The sequence below is a fragment of the Passer domesticus genome, chromosome 1, assembly GCF_036417665.1.
Source record: "Passer domesticus isolate bPasDom1 chromosome 1, bPasDom1.hap1, whole genome shotgun sequence".
Taxonomy (NCBI): domain Eukaryota; kingdom Metazoa; phylum Chordata; class Aves; order Passeriformes; family Passeridae; genus Passer; species Passer domesticus.
In genome coordinates, this window is record NC_087474.1 from 1,671,048 (window position 1) to 1,690,314 (window position 19,267).

At 51.6% G+C, this 19,267-nt stretch overlaps 1 protein-coding gene across 6 annotated transcripts in view; it reads left to right on the forward strand.

The window, feature by feature from the left end:
• The window catches only part of GJC2 (gap junction protein gamma 2), a 43,672-nt gene extending 24,635 nt beyond the window's left edge, over positions 1-19,037 (forward strand). For 5 of the 6 annotated variants that reach the window (XM_064415868.1, XM_064415961.1, XM_064415900.1 and 2 more), the window contains one exon: positions 13,244-19,037. In XM_064415868.1, the coding sequence (XP_064271938.1) occupies positions 13,264-14,511 (1,248 nt within the window). In that variant the 5' untranslated portion in view covers positions 13,244-13,263 and the 3' untranslated portion in view covers positions 14,512-19,037. Of the gene's footprint in view, positions 1-8,815; positions 8,968-13,243 lie in introns of those variants that run through there. The other variant, XM_064416051.1, reaches the window with a different exon arrangement.
• Positions 19,038-19,267: the final 230 nt, after the last annotated feature.

A 19,267-nucleotide genomic window follows, 5' to 3' on the forward strand; every position in this document is an offset into this window, starting at 1 on the left:
AGGGCACAGGGATGGGTTTATAAGGTGGAGAGAAGGGTTTGACAGCTGTTCCCAGCCCTTCTCCTGTTTGCACAACACTTGGACCATGGAGCAGCCTCACTGTTACAGCTCTGTCTGACCTGACAAGTCAGAGGCTTCTCCAAAGCCAAAAGATTGGGAAAGAGATAAAATAGATATCCCAGCAATGAGTGCTGGATCTGCAGAAAGATCTGCTATTTCAGATATGATGGTTTGGGTAAAATTTTGTCTCATCTCTCAAGTCCTGCTGCCTCAGCTTCACCTCAGCTCCTGCAAACAGAACTCCTGTGGTGGGTGATGGGTTTGAGAGACCAGAGGAGGGTCACCAGGGATGGAGAGCCTCTCCTGTGAGAAAAGGCTGAGAGAATTGGGATTGTTCAGCCTGGAGAAAAAGAAGGATTCAAGGTGACCTTGCAGCCCTTTCTTGTGGCTAAAGGGGCTCCAGGAGAGCTGGAGGGGTATTTTGGACAAGGGATGGAGGGACAGAACAAGGGGGAATGGCTTTAAATTGAGAGAGGGAAGCTTTAGATGAGAGATTAGGAATAAATTCCTGTGATGGTGCTGGCACAGGTGCCCAGAGAAGCTGAGGCTGCCCCTGGCAGTGCCCAAGGCCAGGCTGGACAGGGCTTGGAGCAGCCTGGGATGGTGGAAGGTGTCCCTGCCATGGCAGAGGGGAACAAAATGAGCTTTAAGATCCCTTCCATCCCAAACCATTCTGGGATTCTGTGATTCCATTGCTGGCAGAGCAGGCTGAGCCCCAGAGTGTGACGCAGCACCCTGAGAAAGTGACACACCAAAGCAGGACCTGGAGCTGCCCCAAGTGGCCCCCAGATGGTTTTTAACCACCTCAGAGTTGTTAGGGTTGTTTAGAGCAGAAGACACAAGCTCTGCCCCAAGGAGGGTGTAGGACAGGGCAGTCCTCAGTGGTCCCAGGGTCCTGAGAACCAGGCAGAGCATGGACCTGATGCAAACCCCTGGGCTGGCTCCTGTGGCTCCTGTTCCTGACAAATTGATGCAGCCCTTGCTCACTGCAAGCTCCCGGCCCTGTTAGAGTTGAGAGGTTTCTTTTGGTTGGCAAATTACAGATGTTTTTGTGTTTGTAAAAAATGAGAATCATAGAATTGTTTAAGAGCATCACCAATCAACCCAGCACCATCACAACCCCCCCTAAACCACGTCCCCAGGTGCCACATCCACACAGCTCTGAACACTTCCAGTGGTGGTGATTCCCCCACTGCCCTGGGCAGTCTGTTCTGGTGTTTTACAACTCTTTCTGTGTAGAATTTTTCCCTAATATCCAATCTAAACGTCCCCTGGTGCAGCTTGAGGCCGTTTATTCTCCTCCTGTCACTTGTTATCCGAGAGAAGACAAAAACATTGAATACCTTTGGATCATTTCTCATGGCTGTCCTGGCTGGGTGTGAGCAGGTCGTGCCACCTGCTGCAGTGGCTGTCCCTGTGCCAGACGTGGATGAGGTGTGTGGTGACAGAAATGACACCATCGTTTTTTCCACTGGAACTTCTGGGGGAAAAAAAAAAAGAAAAAGAGTCAAACTGTCAGGGTCAGCAGCCTGGCTGTGACATTGCAGAGCATTTTCCACACACAGAACCAGCCCAAAGCTGTGAGCATTGCAGGTGTTTGCAGGGGGAGGTTGGTGAGGAAATCTGGAGGAGATGTTGGGCATGTCCTGATTTCAGAGAACCACAGAATCATGGAATGGTTTGGGTTGGAAGGGACCTCAAAGCCCATCCTGTTCCAAACCCTGCCATGGCAGGGACACCTCCCACTGTCCCAGGTGCTCCAAGCCCTGTGCAGCCTGGCCTTGGGCACTGCCAGGGATCCAGGGGCAGCCACAGCTGCTCTGGGAATTCCATCCCAGCTCCTCCCCATCCTCCCAGCCAGGAATTCCTTCCCAATCTCCCATCCATCCCTGCCCTCTGGCAGTGGGAGCCATTCCCTGTGTCCTGTCCCTCCATGCCTTGTCCCCAGTCCCTCTCCAGCTCTCCTGGAGCCCCTTCAGGCTCTGAGCTCTCCCTGGAGCTTCTCCAGGTGAACATTCCCAGCTGTCCCAGCCTGGCTCCAGGGCAGAGGGGCTGCAGCCCTGGCACAGCTCTGTCCCTCCATGCTTTCCTTGGGTGGGTGCCTGGGACAGAACGGCTCCACCTCCACTTTGGGGGTTGCTGTCTTTATGCTCAAGCTGCCCTTAAGGTGTTGCTGCTCCCATCCCCTTTCCCTCTTCCCACACTGACACTGGGAATGTGGTTTTCGTGCTACTGAAAAATAGGGGAAAATGTTCCTTTCACCCACTTGGCAGCAGTCAGGGACCTCACCCAGCAGCTCCTGAATGCAGCTCAGAAGCCGTGGCTGAGCTCCCAACCTCTCCTGACCCCTTTTCCTGGGGCTCCCTCCTAACACTCCACCTCTGCCCATCCACAGGTGTTGGGAACAACACCACCAAACCCACACCTTGCTGCAGCAGCCAAAAATGTGTCCATTTCCCTTTTTTTTTCCAGCATTCCCTAACCTTTCCCATCCACCCTGACCCTTTTCCTCTGCCCCCACCTGCATTAAGGCACTGCTGGATGGAGGAATGTCCACATGGACAACACAGGGAGGAGGAGATGAGCTGTGAACTTTTGCACGGCCTGGAGATGGATTTCCTCTGATTTTAATTGAATTGTTTAATTTTTTTTTTCACTCTTTTGTACAAGTTCAGGAAGGTCTGGAGCAAGTCAAGCCTGGCTTGGCTTCACAGGGCTGGCAACACCGAGTGGAAATTTTATTGCTTCCTGTTATGAGAGCTCAGGGAGGCAGGATGGGATTTCGGGAGGAACAGGGGCAGCTCTGACTGCAGGGATGACCCTGATGGGTGGGGCTGGAGGTGGCCTTTCATTCCCACTGCTCCTCCAGCTACTTCAGGAAAGGGAAGCAAATAGAGGAGGGAATAATGGCTCAGTTTGACCTCTGGCTATCGAGGCAGATGTTTTCTTTGGAGCAGGAATAGAAGCCGGGGGAAAAATGCTGTGAAGGGCTTTGCTGAGCCACGTCAGCTCCACCTGAGTCCCCTCTTGTCACCTCTCAGTGTCATCCCACCACCTCAGATGCTTCAGCAGAAAGGTTCCCCTCAGAAAAATTAATGTGTTTTTTTTCTCAGCACTGAAATTTATCTCAAGAATGTGTCCATCGCAGAGAAATGTTCAGCTGGAATAAATCCCTTCTGCTCTCCAGCCTGGGTTTAAACATTTCCTCTGGGCTTTTGTACTTTGGGATTTAAATCTTGCTGTTATTTAAGCATATCAGATAAGTTTTTAGGTCATTTGCAAAGTGCTTGTACCTTTCTGCAGTCATCAGCCAGCGATATCTGAAGGAAAACTTTTCCTGTTTTTCAGCAGAAATGTTATTTATTGTGCTAACAGCACTGCCTTCTGGCTCCAGGCACAAACCAATGCAAACTTCACAGAAATTCCATTTTCTGACCTATCTTTGTGCTAACTGAGGCATAACTGTGGTCCAAATGTCATGGCAGCTCAGAGCCAGAGTTTACATTTTCAGAGTGCATGAAGGAAAACATCCCTCACCTCGCTTTCAAACAGCCTTGCATTATTCAGCCAAAATCCCCACGGGCTTTGGAAAAATGTGTAAGACCAGATTTTCCCTGTTTCATCCTTGCAAAGAGCCAGAGACCAACCACATAATTCTTTTCCACATCAAAACCTTCTTGGGTTCATCCAACAGAGCTGGATGCAGGATAAAAATCAACCTAGTGACGAATAAGTGGAGATTTTGTCTTTCTGTCCTTCAAATGACACATTTGCATTGGGACTGAATGCCCTGAAAAGTCTAAGCAGAGTTTTGTGATGAAGCAGATTTTAACAACAGCCCCTGGCACAGCTTTTTCTGCTGCTTGCAAATAGTTTTTTTTTTTTAAAAAAAGAGTTAAGATTCTGGCTGAGTTCTTAGGATGCAAGCCCTGATTAGCCCCAAATCCTGGAGAGCACCCAAGGCTCTGCATGAAGGAGGGAAGAAGTCTGCACAGCTGGGGTGGTTTTGGTGTTAAATCAGGGAGTTTGGTGGCGCTGGAAGGGAGCCTGGAAGATCTGGCTGAGTGGAGCAGCAGCAGGGCCATTCCCACCTGCTCAGCCTGTCTCAGCTCCCTGGGACAGCCACGCTCCCCCCTGACCCCCTCACCCGTGGAATTGTTGGCTGGGTTTCTGTTTCAGGAGGAAATTTGCTCTTTCTGTCCCCAGGCGTGCCCCCCCCCACCCATTAATCCAAATTCTGTCCCAGAATGGGGCTTCCATCCCTGCTGGGAGCTGCTGGCCTGTCCCAAAGCACTCAGGAGAGGTGGCCCAGCCCCAGCCCAGCCCTGTCACTGGGGCAGTGACACAGCCTGGGTCCCTGGGGACACAACTTGGGTCCTTGGGGACACAGCCTGGGTCCCTGGGGACACAGTTTGGAACCCTGAGGACACAGTTTGGGTCCTGGAGTACACAACTTGGGTTTTTGAGGACACAGATTGGGTTCTTGGGGACACAACTTGGGTTTTTGGGGATATAGCTTTGGTCCCTCATGACACAATTTCGGCCCTTGGGGACACAGACTGGGTCCCTGGAGACACAGTTTGGGTCCTAAGGACACAGTTTGGATCCTTGGGGACACAGCTTGGGTTTTTGGGGACACAGCTTGGGTTCCTGGGGACAGATTTTGGGTCCTTGGAGACACAGACTGGGTTTTTGGGGACACATCTTGGGTTCCTGGGAACACAGCTTGGGACCCTGGGGACACAGTATGGGCCCTTGGGGACACAATTTGGATCCTTGGGGACACAGTTTAGGTTCCTGGGGACACAGTTTGGGTTTTTGGGGACACAACTTGGGTCCCTGGGGACACAGATCAGGTTTTTGGGGACACAATTTGTGTTCCTGGGGACACAATTTGTGTTCCTGGCAACACAGTTTGGGTCCTTGAGGACACAGACTGGGTCCTTGGGGACACAGTTTGGGTTTTAGGGGACAAATTTGGGTCCTTGAGGACGTAGCTTGGATCCCTGGGGACACAGCTTGGGTTCCTGGTGACACAATTTGGGTCCTGGTGTTGCTGAAGGCCCTGGAGACTCCAGGCATGGAGAAGGGGCTCCCCTGGGAGCTGGTGGCCTCTTTGCCACCAGGAAATGCAAATGCAGATGTCCCAGTGGGACACAGGTGGGTCTCTGGTCCCAGGAGCCTGGTGCAGTGGAAGGTGTCCCCACCCATGGCCAGGGGGTGGGACTGGAGCCTCCTTAGGGTCCCTTCACCCCAAACCCCTCTGGGGTTCTCCACAGGGCTCCGTTCACCTCGTGCCATGTGCCAGCCACGTGCTGCTGGAAATGCCAAATTCCCAGTGCTGGCTTGAACCAAACCGGTTGAAAATGAGCCCAAATCCTCTTCCAAAGCCATGGATCCCCCCACACCTGTGTGCTCCTGGGACAGCAGCTCTGGGAGCAGAAGAGGGGGTGCAGGAAAGGGGGACACTTTGAGGATGGAGGTGTCAGCCCTGAATCCCACCTTGAAGGGGATAAAACCTCAAAGTGCTCCCTTGTGACTCTGTCACTGACTGAGCTACAGATCCCTTTTTTCCCCAAAACTGCCACCCAATTACTGGCAAATGACAATAATAACACAGTTCTGTGGATTTTTAGTCTGGGCAAAAGAAAAATCATATTTTCCAAACCCCAGTATTCCTTTTTAGCAGTGCCTTTGCCACGCTTCCCATCACAAATCCCTTTCCAAGTGGGCAGCACCCACAGCCACCAAAGGTGAGGATGAGTCCTGCATCCCACCTCCAAAAGTCAGGGAAAAAAAGTTTAGTGAAGTTAATCCAAGAGGAAAAAGATAAGAACTAAAACTGCTGCTTCACATCTTGCTCTCGCTTGTGGTGTTCAAACATTTTTGCTTCTCAGATGGGAAATTCAAATAATCTCAAAACAACAGTAATCAATAAGGTAAAAGATGGTGGTTTTAATTTATTCCAGTTTTGTCACATCTGTCTCAACACAACGGGCCCTGTTTTAAAAACAGGCTTAAAATTTGCACAAAGATGCAAACCTTCACTGCCTTTAGTTAAAAACTGAACAAATGAACATCCAAAGGAGGAAAATCAGAGAAGAAAATGACCTGTCAGCACAGAGCTTTGTAGGTTTGTGCCCAGAGTGGGCAATTATGGTCTGCCCTCATCCCTGGAGTAGCAGGAGCTGTTACACCAGTTCTCATTATCATTGGTGACAGCACTTATGTATTTCAACAGGACATTTAAATAAATATGTGCAGATCACTGCTCTGAAACACAAATGGTGCCTGGGGGAGAGGTGGCTTGGGGAGGTGACTCCCAGCAGCAGCCAGGATTACCCAAAGCTCCATCACACCCTTTCCCCTCTGTCTCCTCTCGTTTATTCCCTCCTCTCCTGGCCGGGCAGGGGTGGCTTTTTCCCTGAACACTCATTTATGGCTCTGCTTTCTTGCCTGGTTTGGTGAGGGGAAGCCCTCATTCCCTGCCAGCGTGATGGCTGCAGCAGGAGCAGATGTTGCCCGGCCTGCCTGGAGCACAGATGCCCCAGAAATCTTCACCCAGCCCTGAGAGCTGTGTGTATAAATAACCCCCGTGGTTAGAAAGCAAAGAGCCTGGAAAAATCTGCCTGACCCAAGGGGCTGGGACCACGCTGAGCTGCCTTTTATCTCCGAGCTGAGCCTGGGAGTTGTTCTCAGCTGGTTATTTTTAAATGACCAACAGCACTTCCCTGCAGCTCTGTCCTGCACCAGCAGCAGCAGCAGGTGGGGCTTTCAGCACAGCTCTTGTGTGGGAACGAGCTCTTGGTGGCCATCCCTGAGCTCTGGGGGATGTCACAGCCTGTGGCTTTCAGGAGGAGGAGGACTGACATGTGCTGGGGGGACCCTGCTAGTGGGGGATGCACCCAAGGAGCATTCAGTGCCCCTGTGGAGTGACCACGAGGTGATTCACTGCTGTCCCCAGAGCTGAAGGACCTTGAGGGGAAGGAGGTCAGTGCCCCAGCGTGCTGGAGCCCAATCCCTACCCAGGATAAACAGGGATAATGTGGCCTCAGCCTGCTGCATGTTCTCACTCTCTCAGTGGGAGATCTCCAGCCCTGGAGGAGTTTTTGGAGATCTCCAGCCTTGAGGCTGGAGGTTTTTGGAGATCTGCAGCTCTGGAGATGTTTGGAGATCTCCAGTCCTGGGGGGATTTGGGGATCTTCAGCCCTGGAGTGAGAATTTGGAGATCTCCAGTCCTGGGGATTTTTAGAGATCTCCAGCCCTGTGGGGAGAATTTGGAGATCTCCAGCCCTGGTTGGGGGGGGGGGGAGTTTGGAGATCTCCAGCCCTGGGGGGATTTGGGGATCTCCAGTCCTCGGGGGAGGTTTGGAGATCTCCAGCCTTGGGGGATTTGGAGATCTGCAGCCCTGGAGGGGTTTTTGGGGATCTCCAGCTCTGGGGGTTTTTGGAGATCTGCAGCCCTGGTGCTCTCCTCTGGAACCTCCCCGTGTCCTTTGGGAGAGCAAGCTGTCATTGTGCCACGTGCTGAAATTGAAACATGAAGCCAGGGTTGTGGTAATTTAACTTTTTTAGAGGTTTACTCCCCAAAAATGCCTCCCAGACCCTGGTTTTCCTGGCGTGGCATATTCCCACCAAGGTGTGTTCATCCCAACACCTCACTCAGCTGATAAGGCTTTTCCTGCCTGTCTTGGTGACTAATTCCAAACAGAGAATAAACTTATCAGTAAAGATAAGGGAGTAATTAGTTTATAACAGGAAACCTCAAGGAATGGAGCTGCAATAAAATGCAGGTGCTGCTCCTTGAAAGAGCATCCAGACAACAAGTTCCAATTAGCAGGAATTGCCCTTCCAGGTCCATTCAGGCTTTTTTGGAAGCCAGAGCTCTGAATACCCTCCTTTGATCAGCATCAGGGATAAAAATTCCTGATAAACCATACGGTTTCTAACACCCCTTTTAATCCCAGTGCAGATCTTCCCACGTTTTCTGCCCTCAGAGATCTTGGCTGGACTTTCTGCCCTGACTCTCCATTTCCACTCTCAGCACAGCAGAAATGTTATTTATCCTGCTAACTATTTATTCTGCTAACTACTTATTCTGCTAACAGCATTGACAGCCCGAGCCCTGGTGCTGCTGGAATGGCAATGCCAAAGCTCCTTGGACCATCAGGGTGGAGGTTTTCATCTTGAAAGAAGTTTTCTTCTTCTTGCCTCAGGCTCCCTGCACATCCCCATCCCTGCTATTCCTTCCTGCAGCTGCAAAGAAGGCAGAAAACTTTCTGTAGGTGCTCAAAACCCCTTTCCCACCCTTCACCTGCTCTCTGCTCCTTCCACCAGCTCGGAGAGAGAGGAAGGCACAGCTTTTCCTGGCAGTGCAGCAAAGCAGGAGCCTCAGGGCAGTTTTTTTTTTCTCACTAGCGAGCTTCCCTTTTTTCCTTTAATTTTTTTAAATTATTTTTTCACCCCCAACGGCGCAGGAGCTTCTGCCAGAATGCGTTTTCCACGTGTTCCCTGTTAGTCATGCTCTCCAAACCTCCCACCAGTGCCACTGATGCTCACTCACTCATCACCGGCACAAGCGCTCGGCGCAGCAAAATTCCGGGCGGCGCTCCTAAAACCAGACCCGGCGGCTTGTTTGGATTTAAAACCCTTTTCAAGCCCTTCTCTCTGCTTTGGAGTGCGTGTGGAGCACCTTCCCAGCTTCTCCCGAGGCTGGGCCAGGCCGGGGGTCGGGCGGGGGCTGCCGGCAAAGGCGGGGTCTGAGCGCCTTAAATAGGGAACGGGGCTGGAGGCAGCTCCGGGATTTTATCCTGGGCAGGATAAAGCTCTTCACCCACGGCAGAGGGATTGGAGGCACGGGAATGCCGGTGGAGGGGGGAAAGCCACGGCGAGAAGCATCATGTCTCTGTAAGTAGATTTTTTTCCCCCCTCCTTGGAGTTCAGGCAGCGGAGGGAGAAGCGTGCAGAATGGACTGACATCCAGCTAGCCCTGATTCTATTTTTTTTTTTTTTGTTTTTTTTTTTTTTTGTTATTTGGCGTGTTTTAGAGTCGGTTTTTAAAGTTTTCCCAGTTCCTACAGCTGTGCCTGTGGTTGTGTGGAGGGTTTTGGGAAGTCACTGTGGTGAGAACAGCTCATTCCTGCACAGTTCTGACTACTTCAGGAGCTCGTGGTGGTTTGAGTAGCCCTGTCCCTCCTTTGCAGCTGTTTTGAAGTGTACCCTGTGTGTGTTTCATATGCTGGGTATCACCTCTGCAGGTGATGATGGAATGGATTTCAAAACCAGAGACATGGGGAGTCCTTTCTTGGGGAGATAATTCAGCTACATGAATCTGCACTGGAGTTCAGGCAGCAGAGCAAGAAGCGTGCAGGGAGGACTGACATCCAGCTAGCACTGATTTTCATATTTTTTCGTTCTTTGGCGTGTTTTAGGGTCAGTTTTTAAAGTTTTCACAGCTCCTACAGCTGTGCCTGTGGTTGTGTGGAGGGTTTTGGGAAGTCACTGTGGTGAGAACAGCTCATTCCTGCAGATCTGACTACTTCAGGAGCTCATGGTGGTTTGAGCAGCCCTGTGCTTCCTTTGCAGCTGTTTTGAAGTGTAGCTTGTCCCCTGTGTGTGTTTCATACACTGTGTGTCACCTCTGGAGGTGGCATGTGATGATGGATGAGTGAATGAATGGATTTCAAAACCAGAGGCATGGGGAGTCCTTTCTTGGGGAGATAATTCAGCTACATGAATCTACACCTCATCTAATGCCCCTGCCTGCTGCAGATCCACCCAGATGTTTGGTTTTGGTGGGGTTTTTTTTGTTTGTTTGGGGTTTTTTTTTGTTTTGTTTTTTGGGGTTTTTTTTTGGTTGGTTTCTTTTGGTTTTGTTTTTTTTTTTGTGTGTGTGTTTTTGGTTTTGTTTTTTTTTTTACCCAGACTACATAACTTTCACACTGCACAGAGAAACTGGGTGTGTAGCAGGTGGAAAGATGCAGAAATCTGTGTTCTGTGCTTTGGTGGTTGGGGCTGTGAGGAGAGGAGACACAGCCTTTTCCTAGTGCCAGTCTAGCGCTGTGAACGAGTCTTTCCTGGGAAGCTTCTTTAATTTATAATTGATTCCAAAACATCGTGGTGCACTAAATTCCAAGCAATCAAAAGCCCTGAAATCCCACAGTTTGGTCTCTGTAGCCAGTGAGTCCTAAACCCCAGTGGAAGTTTGTGGGGTGGGGTTTTGCCCTCATTTCCCTGGGCCCTGCTCTCAGTCACAGTGCCAGGAGGGCAGGGGGACTCCCAGGGGTGCAAGGCCAGGGTGGGACCCCTCAGAGCGGGTCCCAGGGTGCAGGAGCAGCTCGGGGCTGGTTCCTGCAGATGTTCCTGCAGATCCAGATGTGCACAGAGGGCTGGGCAGTGGCAGGACCCGCAGCTCAGGGATGGTCTTCCCAAAGCAACAACCCCTCACTTCTGTTACTTCACAATTTCTGTCCTTTTCCTTGCCTCGGGAGATTGGGAGCACTTAATTGGGTTGTCCTTTCTAAAATGTATCTCCTAGAGGAGACAGAGGGTGCTGTGCTAACAACCCTGACAAATGCCAGTTCCAAACTTTGAATATTTACTCCAAAAGCTGTCACAACCTTGGTTTGCCCCTTCCTGCCCCAGCAAATTGCTTCTGGAAGGTGTATTTGAGCTTTGGGAATTGTGTCCATGAGTAACACTTGCAAAATGGTGAATTATCCTTGGTGTGGTCTTTAGGGTAGCACTGAAATTCGGATGAACTGCTCTGCAGGACATCCAAAGTGCATTTTAAGGAACAATTTGGGGCTTGCAGCTAATTTGGGGAGCTGCTGGGGGGGTTTGGACACCTGCATGGGGCCAGGCGAGGTGGGGCTGCATCCAGCCCTGCCTCATGCACACCCGGATGCTCCACAGACAGATGCTCCATGCCCCACACCCAGCAGGGTCTTCCCTTCCCAGCCTCCCCTCAGCTGGAGCTTGGCTGAGTGCCTGGATTAATCCTGCAAATCATCTAACACCCCAATTTGCCCTTATCTGAATGTCAGCACGACAGGGGAAGGGTTAAATACCCCTTGGGGTGTACCCACTGCAAGGAAGCAAAAAAAAGGCACTCAAAGAGGGAACCTCCCCGTCTCAGCCCTGAATAAACCAAATTTCCTCAGTAAATAAAGAATATCTCAGTGGGCATCACTTTCTGTGGAATTATCCCACCTGCACAGCTGTACTGACCAAGGCATCATTTTGGGGCAGGAGGGGGTGATTCTGCTCCCAGCAGCTTTGAGGGCTGATGGCAGAGAGGAGAATTTCCCCACCTCTCCTTCTGGCTGATGACCCAGCTGTGCCTCAGTTTCCCCAGCCCCAGGACAAGAATAGCACCATCTGCAGAGCTCTCCCACAGGCCAGGCCCGGCGTGTGAAGACTTGGGGGTTTGTGTTCGCAGGGGATTTGTTTGATCTGGAAATAGCAGGGTTAGAAAATTCCATCTGCCTGCTCTCGAGAGCCCTGGGCGGGGGCAGCGCCACGGCGAGCGCCGAGCGAGGCAGCCCCGCTTGGCTCCTGTCCTGGGAAGCAGTGGGAGCAAAAAACTGCATTCCAGAAGGGCTGGATGTGGAGAACAGAGTGGGGCACGTCTCCCTTCCTGCTGCTGGCTGGGGCTGTGTTCCCACCACGGAAACCCTGCAGCAGGATTTTGTGTCTCCAGTGGTGAAAAGCCGGGCTGGTGTCTCATGGCATCACCAAGCCACGTTGGATGGGGCTTGAGCAGCTTGTGGAAGGTGTCCCTGCCCATGGAGCAAGATGATCATTAAGGTCCCTTCCAACCCCCTAAACTTATAGGATTCTGAGATTTTATGATGGTTTTCTCCACTCAGCCATGCTCACCCAGCATGAAGAGTTATGGTTGAAGCCCATACTTCTTGCACGTAGGAAAACAGCTCCTCTCCTCTCCTCTCCTCTCCTCTCCTCTCCTCTCCTCTCCTCTCCTCTCCTCTCCTCTCCTCTCCTCTCCTCTCCTCTCCTCTCCTCTCCTCTCCTCTCCTCTCCTCTCCTCTCCTCTCCTCTCCTCTCCTCTCCTCTCCTCTCCTCTCCTCTCCTCTCCTCTCCTCTCCTCTCCTCTCCTCTCCTCTCCTCTCCTCTCCTCTCCTCTCCTCTCCTCTCCTCTCCTCTCTTCTCCTCTCTTCTCCTCTCTTCTCTTCTCTTCTCTTCTCTTCTCTTCTCTTCTCTTCTCTTCTCTTCTCTTCTCTTCTCTTCTCTTCTCTTCTCTTCTCTTCTCTTCTCTTCTCTTCTCTTCTCTTCTCTTCTCTTCTCATTTTTTTTCCTTTTTTGGGTGCAGGTGCTTTCCCTCCTGCTCTCATCCCTCAGTATCTGTGCCAGCCAAGCAGTGAAATTGCCTCCTGTCTTTAGTGCTGCCTGAGGTCACCCAAGGAACTTGGGCTGAGGCCCTGCTGCAAGTGAAGCTAAACACAAAATGCTTGTTACAAGCTCTTCCTCCCCAGCTGTCCAGGTCTCCTAATAAATCCATGGTTTTCTCTTGAAAGCTTCTCAAGGTTTATTTTTGAAACAGTCTGTATTTGATTAAAGTTTTGTTTTGTTTTGCTTTGTTTCAAGAGGAACTTAAAAGGGCCATTGGCCTGTAAACATAAATATTCCCATTCTTTCACTGATTCTTTGCATTTTTCTGGGTTTACTAATGAAAGATGTTTCAGCAGGGCTAGTCTCTGTGTTGTGGGAGCATCCTCTACTGCTCCAGCCCTGACCATGCTTTAGGGGGAGAAATTTTCCCTAATATCCAATCTAAACCTCCCCTGGTGCTAACTGAGGCTGTTCCCTCTGCTCCTGTCCCTGTTCCTGGAGCAGAGCTCGACCCCCCGGCTGTCCCCTCCTATCAGGAGCTGTGCAGAGCTACAAGGTCCCCCCAAGCCTCCTTTTCTCCAGGCTGAGCCCCTTCCCAGCTCCCTCAGCCTCTCCTGGTGCTCCAGACCCTTCCCCAGCTCCGTTCCCATCTCTGGACTCGCTCCAGCCCCTCCATGTCTTTCTTTCTCATGAGGAGCCCAAACCTGACCCTGGGATTCAAGGTGTGGCCTCACCAGTGCCCAGCACACGGGTCAGTCACTGCTCTGGTTGTCCAGCTGGCACAAGATGTGACCTCACATCCCTGTTTTTTTATCTCCCCCTCTCCCTGCAGGTCATAACTGAGCAGCCCTTATGACCAACATGAGCTGGAGCTTCCTCACCCGCCTGCTAGAAGAGATTCACAATCACTCCACCTTCGTGGGGAAGGTCTGGCTCACCGTGCTCATCGTCTTCCGCATCGTGCTGACGGCCGTGGGGGGCGAGTCCATCTACTCCGATGAGCAGAGCAAGTTCACCTGCAACACCAAGCAGCCGGGCTGCGACAACGTCTGCTACGACGCCTTCGCGCCGCTGTCGCACGTCCGGTTCTGGGTCTTCCAGATCATCGTGATCTCCACGCCCTCCGTCATGTACCTGGGCTACGCCATCCACAGGATCGCCCGCTCGGCCGAGGAGGAGAAGAAGTTCAAGGGGTTCAAGAAGAAGAAGCAGTTTGCCCTCAACTGGCAGGCCGTGCGCAACATGGAGGACGCCATGGAGGCCGACGAGGAGGAGCCCATGATCTCGGACGACGTGGCCGAGCACGAGAAGGCCAAGGCCAAGCCCAAGTGCAAGGAGCAGCAGAAGCACGACGGGAGGAGGCGCATCCAGCAGGAGGGACTGATGAAAATCTACGTCTTCCAGCTCCTCACCCGGGCCTCCTTCGAGGTTTGCTTTTTGATAGGGCAGTATTTGCTCTACGGTTTCGAGGTGGAAGCTTACTACGTCTGCAACAGGGTCCCTTGTCCCCACACCGTGGACTGCTTCGTGTCCCGGCCCACGGAGAAGACCATCTTCCTGCTGGTGATGTACGTGGTGAGCTGCCTGTGCCTGCTGCTGAACATGTGCGAGATGTTCCACCTGGGCTTCGGCACCATCCGCGACGCCATCCGCAACCGGAAAATCAACAGCTTCCGGCAGCCCCCCTACAACTACGCCTACCCCAAGAACATCTCCTGCCCTCCCGAGTACAACCTGGTTGTCAAATCCGAGAAGTCCACCAAGATCCCCAACAGCCTGATGGCCCACGAGCAGAACTTGGCCAACGTGGCTCAGGAGCAGCAGTGCACCAGCCCCGACGAGAACCTGCCGGCGGATCTGTCCACGCTGCACAAGCACCTGCGGGTGGCCCAGGAGCAGCTGGACATCGCCTTCCAGAGCTACAGCAGCACCCAGGCCAACACGCAGCCCTCTCGGACCAGCAGCCCCGCCTCGGGGGGCACCGTGGTGGAGCAGAACAGGGCCAACACCGCCCAGGAGAAACAAGGTGCTAAACCCAAGGCCTCGCTGGAGAAAGGCAGCTCCAGCAGTAAAGATGGGAAGACGTCCGTGTGGATATAACTCTGTGAGGAAGGAGAGAGGGCGGCGTGAGCGGGGTTTTTGTTTTGGTTCGTTTCTGGTTTTCGGTGTTATCTCGCGTTTGTTTGGCAGGGCACGGTTTTTGTGTGGAAGTCAAGAGAGTAAAAGGAGTTTCGGACCAATTTACTGCTGTCTTCCAGTTAACAAAAGACATTTCTTCCCCTGTTTCCACTTCCTGAGTGACAGGGACCTCCAGTGAGTAACAGCAAACCCACCCCACCTCCCAGCCCCTGGCTCAGCGCCGCAGCCCCCAGCAGAGACTGGACAGTGTGCCGTGGTGGGAAGAGGAGGGAAAAGTCAGGCTGGCAGGGATCAGCCACCCTCCTGCATGGCAAGGCTGGAGTGCTGCAGGCCAGGCAGTGTTTAATTACTAAACGCCCTTAACCAAATTAATTCCTGATCCTTTGGTAAGAAAACCGCTGACATGTTGCAGGGACCTTGGTGGCAGGCTCACAGCTGATGGCCTGATGCCAGGGGAGGCCTCGTTGGATGCTGTGAGCCAGAGCTGGCACCCAGGTCAGGTCTGGGGTGACTGCCTCACACAGGGAGACCTAAAACCAGCACAGGGCTGAAGGTTTCATCTTTCCTTCCTCTGCTCCAAACCCTCTGGAGCAGGAGCGAGCAGTGACATTGCATCCTACTCGTGCCTGTGTAGCCTTGCTACAGATGTGATGGGAATTGTTGCAGTTAACAGGGTTTTTAACAAACTGCTGCTTCACATCATCAGAAAGTGCCTTTATGCAACCAGGAAAACAAAAGTGTAAAGGGTTTAGGCTCCTTTACTTGCTGAATTTTGGACGATCAGCGTCGGCAAATTTGTTTTTCTGATTAATTGAGGAAAAGCGCTGTTGGCAAATTTGTTTTTCTGATTAATCAAACCCTTATAAGTAGTGGCAGGAGGAAGATCTATGCATAGTGTGTCTCTGGGGGGTGTGTGTGTGTCCATGTGTAGATACAGACACTCTGAACACGTGTGTGTGAACATAGACATAGAGAGCTAGGTGTAAATGTAATATCACCCCTCTGCTCCTCTACAGCCTTCCACCTCCCCTGAGAAAACCCAGCTGCTCCAGGGCTGGGGCTGATCTCATCCTGGGCTTTTACCTCCAGCTCCACCTGGAACTGGGAGAGTTCCTACACTTGCTGGGGGGGCTTTGCAGAAGGTCTGGCTTCAGTGGGGACAGGGCCAGGATGATAAAAGGAAGGTTTTCCTGAGTTTATGTGGATTTTTTTTCAGCTGGGCTTGACTTTAGGGTGGTTTTCATGCACTTACAAGCTGCTGAGCTCCAAGGCTCCTACTGTTCTTTGTCAGAGGGTAGTTTCGTGTCCCCCACAGAGAACCCAGACAGGCAGAGCCTTCAGGATCAAACCTATTGCAAAAGAAATGAATTCTCCCTGAGCACTGCACTGTCCCTGTGCCAAGCTGTTCCCTCGGGCTGTGCCAGGATCTCTTATCCATGGGATATTCCTGACTTCTCTCTGGACATCACTCCCATGTCCTTGAGGTCAGTCCCTGACGGCCCTGAGGATGCCTGTTCCCCTTTGGTCATTCTTGGGAACAGGCAGGGAATTTGGATGTGCCCTTCATTTCCTGGGAACTTCGGCTGAGCTGTGTGATGCATTAGAGAACAGTCCTGGAAGCAAAAAAAAAGAGTAGGATTAAAAAGAAAGCAGAGAAACATCCTACAAGGTATCCAGCAGCAAATACTCAGCTTTGTGGCTTTGTGTATCTGGCTGGGGAACCTTCCAGGCCTGGCCTGCTCTGGTCCTGCTGAAGGCATTGGTAAAATGCCTGGAATGCTGTTTGCTCTTGCAGCTTGAGATCTTCCCCTCACAAAGGGGTAACTGGATCCAGGAGGAGGATCAGCACAGCAGCAGCCAGTACTGCCATCCATCCATCCCCTTCTGCTGGGAATTCTGCAGGAAAGGCTCAGAAGGGTCACACCACGGTGGTGTGGAGACAAACACATCCCACTGCTGTGTTTGTCCTTGTCGTGTGTGGGAATGTGCTCTCTGCTGGGCACTGCAGGAGAGGCTGGGTGCTCACAGGGCTGCTGAAACCTGGAAAAAAATGCCTGCAGGGCCACAGCCCAGGCTGCTGGAGAGGAGAGAGGTGATCCTGGGTGGAAATTTGTTCCCTGGTCGCTGCAGCTGTGCAGGGCACCAGCTTGTCCCCCCCATCAGTGGGGCTTCTCCTTCATTCCCAGCCCTGTGTCCCATGGGAAACTGGGTGTATTTAAAGCTGTGATCCCAAGGGAGGGATGGAAACTCTAAGGATGACCATGGCTGGGTTCTTCTGATTCCTTTTCCATGAGCCACAGTCCCACAGCCCCAGATAAACTTGTGCTTCCCACACGATGCTGGAAGGCACCGCCCCGTGCAGGACTTGGGATTTTGGGTTTCTCCTGCCTCCCTCAGCACCATTCATGGCCTGAGCACTTGCTGCTGACTCAGATGTGCCCCTCAGCTCCTGCTGACCTGCAGATCCCCCCCTGAGTCACCACACCAGGGATAGGAATGTGACTCCGTTGCTCTTGCTCCAGGAAAAACGCCTTGCCGTGGGGAAAGCCAGGGGCAGATTTTAAGCTAAAACCCCCTCAAAACTGGTCACAGAGACCTGATGAACCCATTAAACCCAGTCAGTACAGCAGGGCTGCCCCTGCATCACCCCAACAGGAGGAGATTCCAGCTTCAGAGCAGCAGGGTGGGAAAAGACCATGGATCTTCTTGCCAACTTGCCACCATCAAACGACTCCTGAAGGGTGAACCCCCTCTCTGCAACCCCGTGGAGACATGGAGAAGTCTCATGCCTTTAACCTCTGTGTATTTTGGCTCTTTGGAGACTGTTTTCACCCTCCAATGTGCTTTAAGCTGAACACTTCCAGTCTCACCAACCTTTCTGCAAGGGCTGATTTTCCAGCGTGGTTTTCCCTGGTGTCTTTGGACCAACAGCAGCCACTTGAAATATTCCCAGCAGTGTGGCAGTGCTGCTCCTCGTGTCACTTTCTCTCCATTTTTCACTCTGGTCCTCCCCAAAACCCTGCTGCTCCCCTCTCCAGATGTGTGGTTGTACAGTCAGAATCTTCCTGCCCTCCTTCAAACCCCCTTTTTTATTGTCACACAGTGAGCCAAGGGGGCCCTGAGTGACCCCTGGGTCCTGCAGAGAGGGTTTGGAGCCTCTCCCCAGCTGGTGTCACCCTCACATCTCACATGCACACGCTGTTTTCTGCAGGGAGAGTCAATAGCTGCAGTATTGATGGGTGCCAGAGCCAGGGCAGACTCTTGGGGGATCAATAACCCCTCACTGGGCAGGGACATGGGGTGACCACTCCCAGCCCTGCTCATCCCTCAGGTCTGGAGTTTTTCCCTGCATAACATCCCTTCCAAATGGGAGGTGATCCTACTTTCCCATTTTTTTCCAAGTTTTGCCAGGAACTCAAGCACAGGGGTGTATTCCCAGCTGGTGTCAGGGGTGCTTGGGAGGGATGCAGAGTTGCCTGTGGGGTCCCAGCCAGCCTGGAGGACACTGCTGATCCTCTGAGCCTGGGGAGGAGGGATCCCAGTTCCCCCAGATCCCATCTGGGCCACACACAGGAGCCAGCACGGATCAGACAGCCCTAGGAAGAGAAAATATTATTACTATTATTATTGCTGTTATTTCTATATATACTGATTTGCTCGTTTTCCCCCTTCCTCCTCCACTCTGTGACCTATAAACCCTTCAGGATGTTGGGTTTCTCCACTGAGTCACTGCCACAGAGGTGACCAAATGCAATGCTGGCTCTGCAGGAATGATTCCTTTCCGGGCAGGAGCAGCAGTCCCTTCTTTAATCCTGTAATGGGGGCAGGAAAAGGATAGAGCAGCAAAATATTCACAGCCACAAGCAAAATCCCCACCACAATAGTTCCCAACTCAACCAGCAGCTCGAGGAAATTGATTTAGAGGGTGGAGCATCAGCCACAGAAGAAATGCCAATGGAATAATTAATGCTTTGCTTTTATTTTTGCCTTTTCTCCAGGTAGCAGTTTTGTCCACACGCAAGGCAGGTTTAGCTTTGTGGCTGAGCTAATCACAAATGTTGACTCTCTTGCTAAACTTGCTCAGATAAAGCGCCCACACTTACATTTCTCTCCTTACCATTCAGGGCCAGGAATGTCCCATAAAAGCCAGATTACCTTCGTGCTTGCATTGCATTCCACTGGGAAATACTTGAACTAAACTCGAGGCCATAACCAGTCTGTGCTGTTACAAAGTGTCTGGGATTGGTGGGGTTTTTTTCTTGTTTTTTTTTTTTGTTTTGTTATTTTTTTAATGTACTAACTGTATTTGTACTAGACATTTTTGGAGTATGAGGTCAAATCTGTATTTTTCAGTGTAAATGTTACATCTGGGCTGTAGTTAGAATATGAAACACTGGTCAAAAGGGAAAGGGACATCAGTCCAACTCAACTGTGGCTATTCCACATCCATTACTAATAACATGGAATAAAACTTACATTTTGTTACAGTACATAAAGCGTGTGGTGCTTGCTTGAGCAGGGCTCTGAGCGATGAGAAGAAATCCTTCTCCATCTATAATTTGCCTGTTTTAGCCATGTAGGAGCTCTGTTTTCCCTGCTATGGCTACAAATCATCCCAGAATAGTTTTGCCTTAAGAAGCGTTTGACCTTGGCGTTGTTTGGGACTCGTTGTCTCCCTGATGAATCACTGCAGATCCCTCAGGCACTGCTGAGGGAA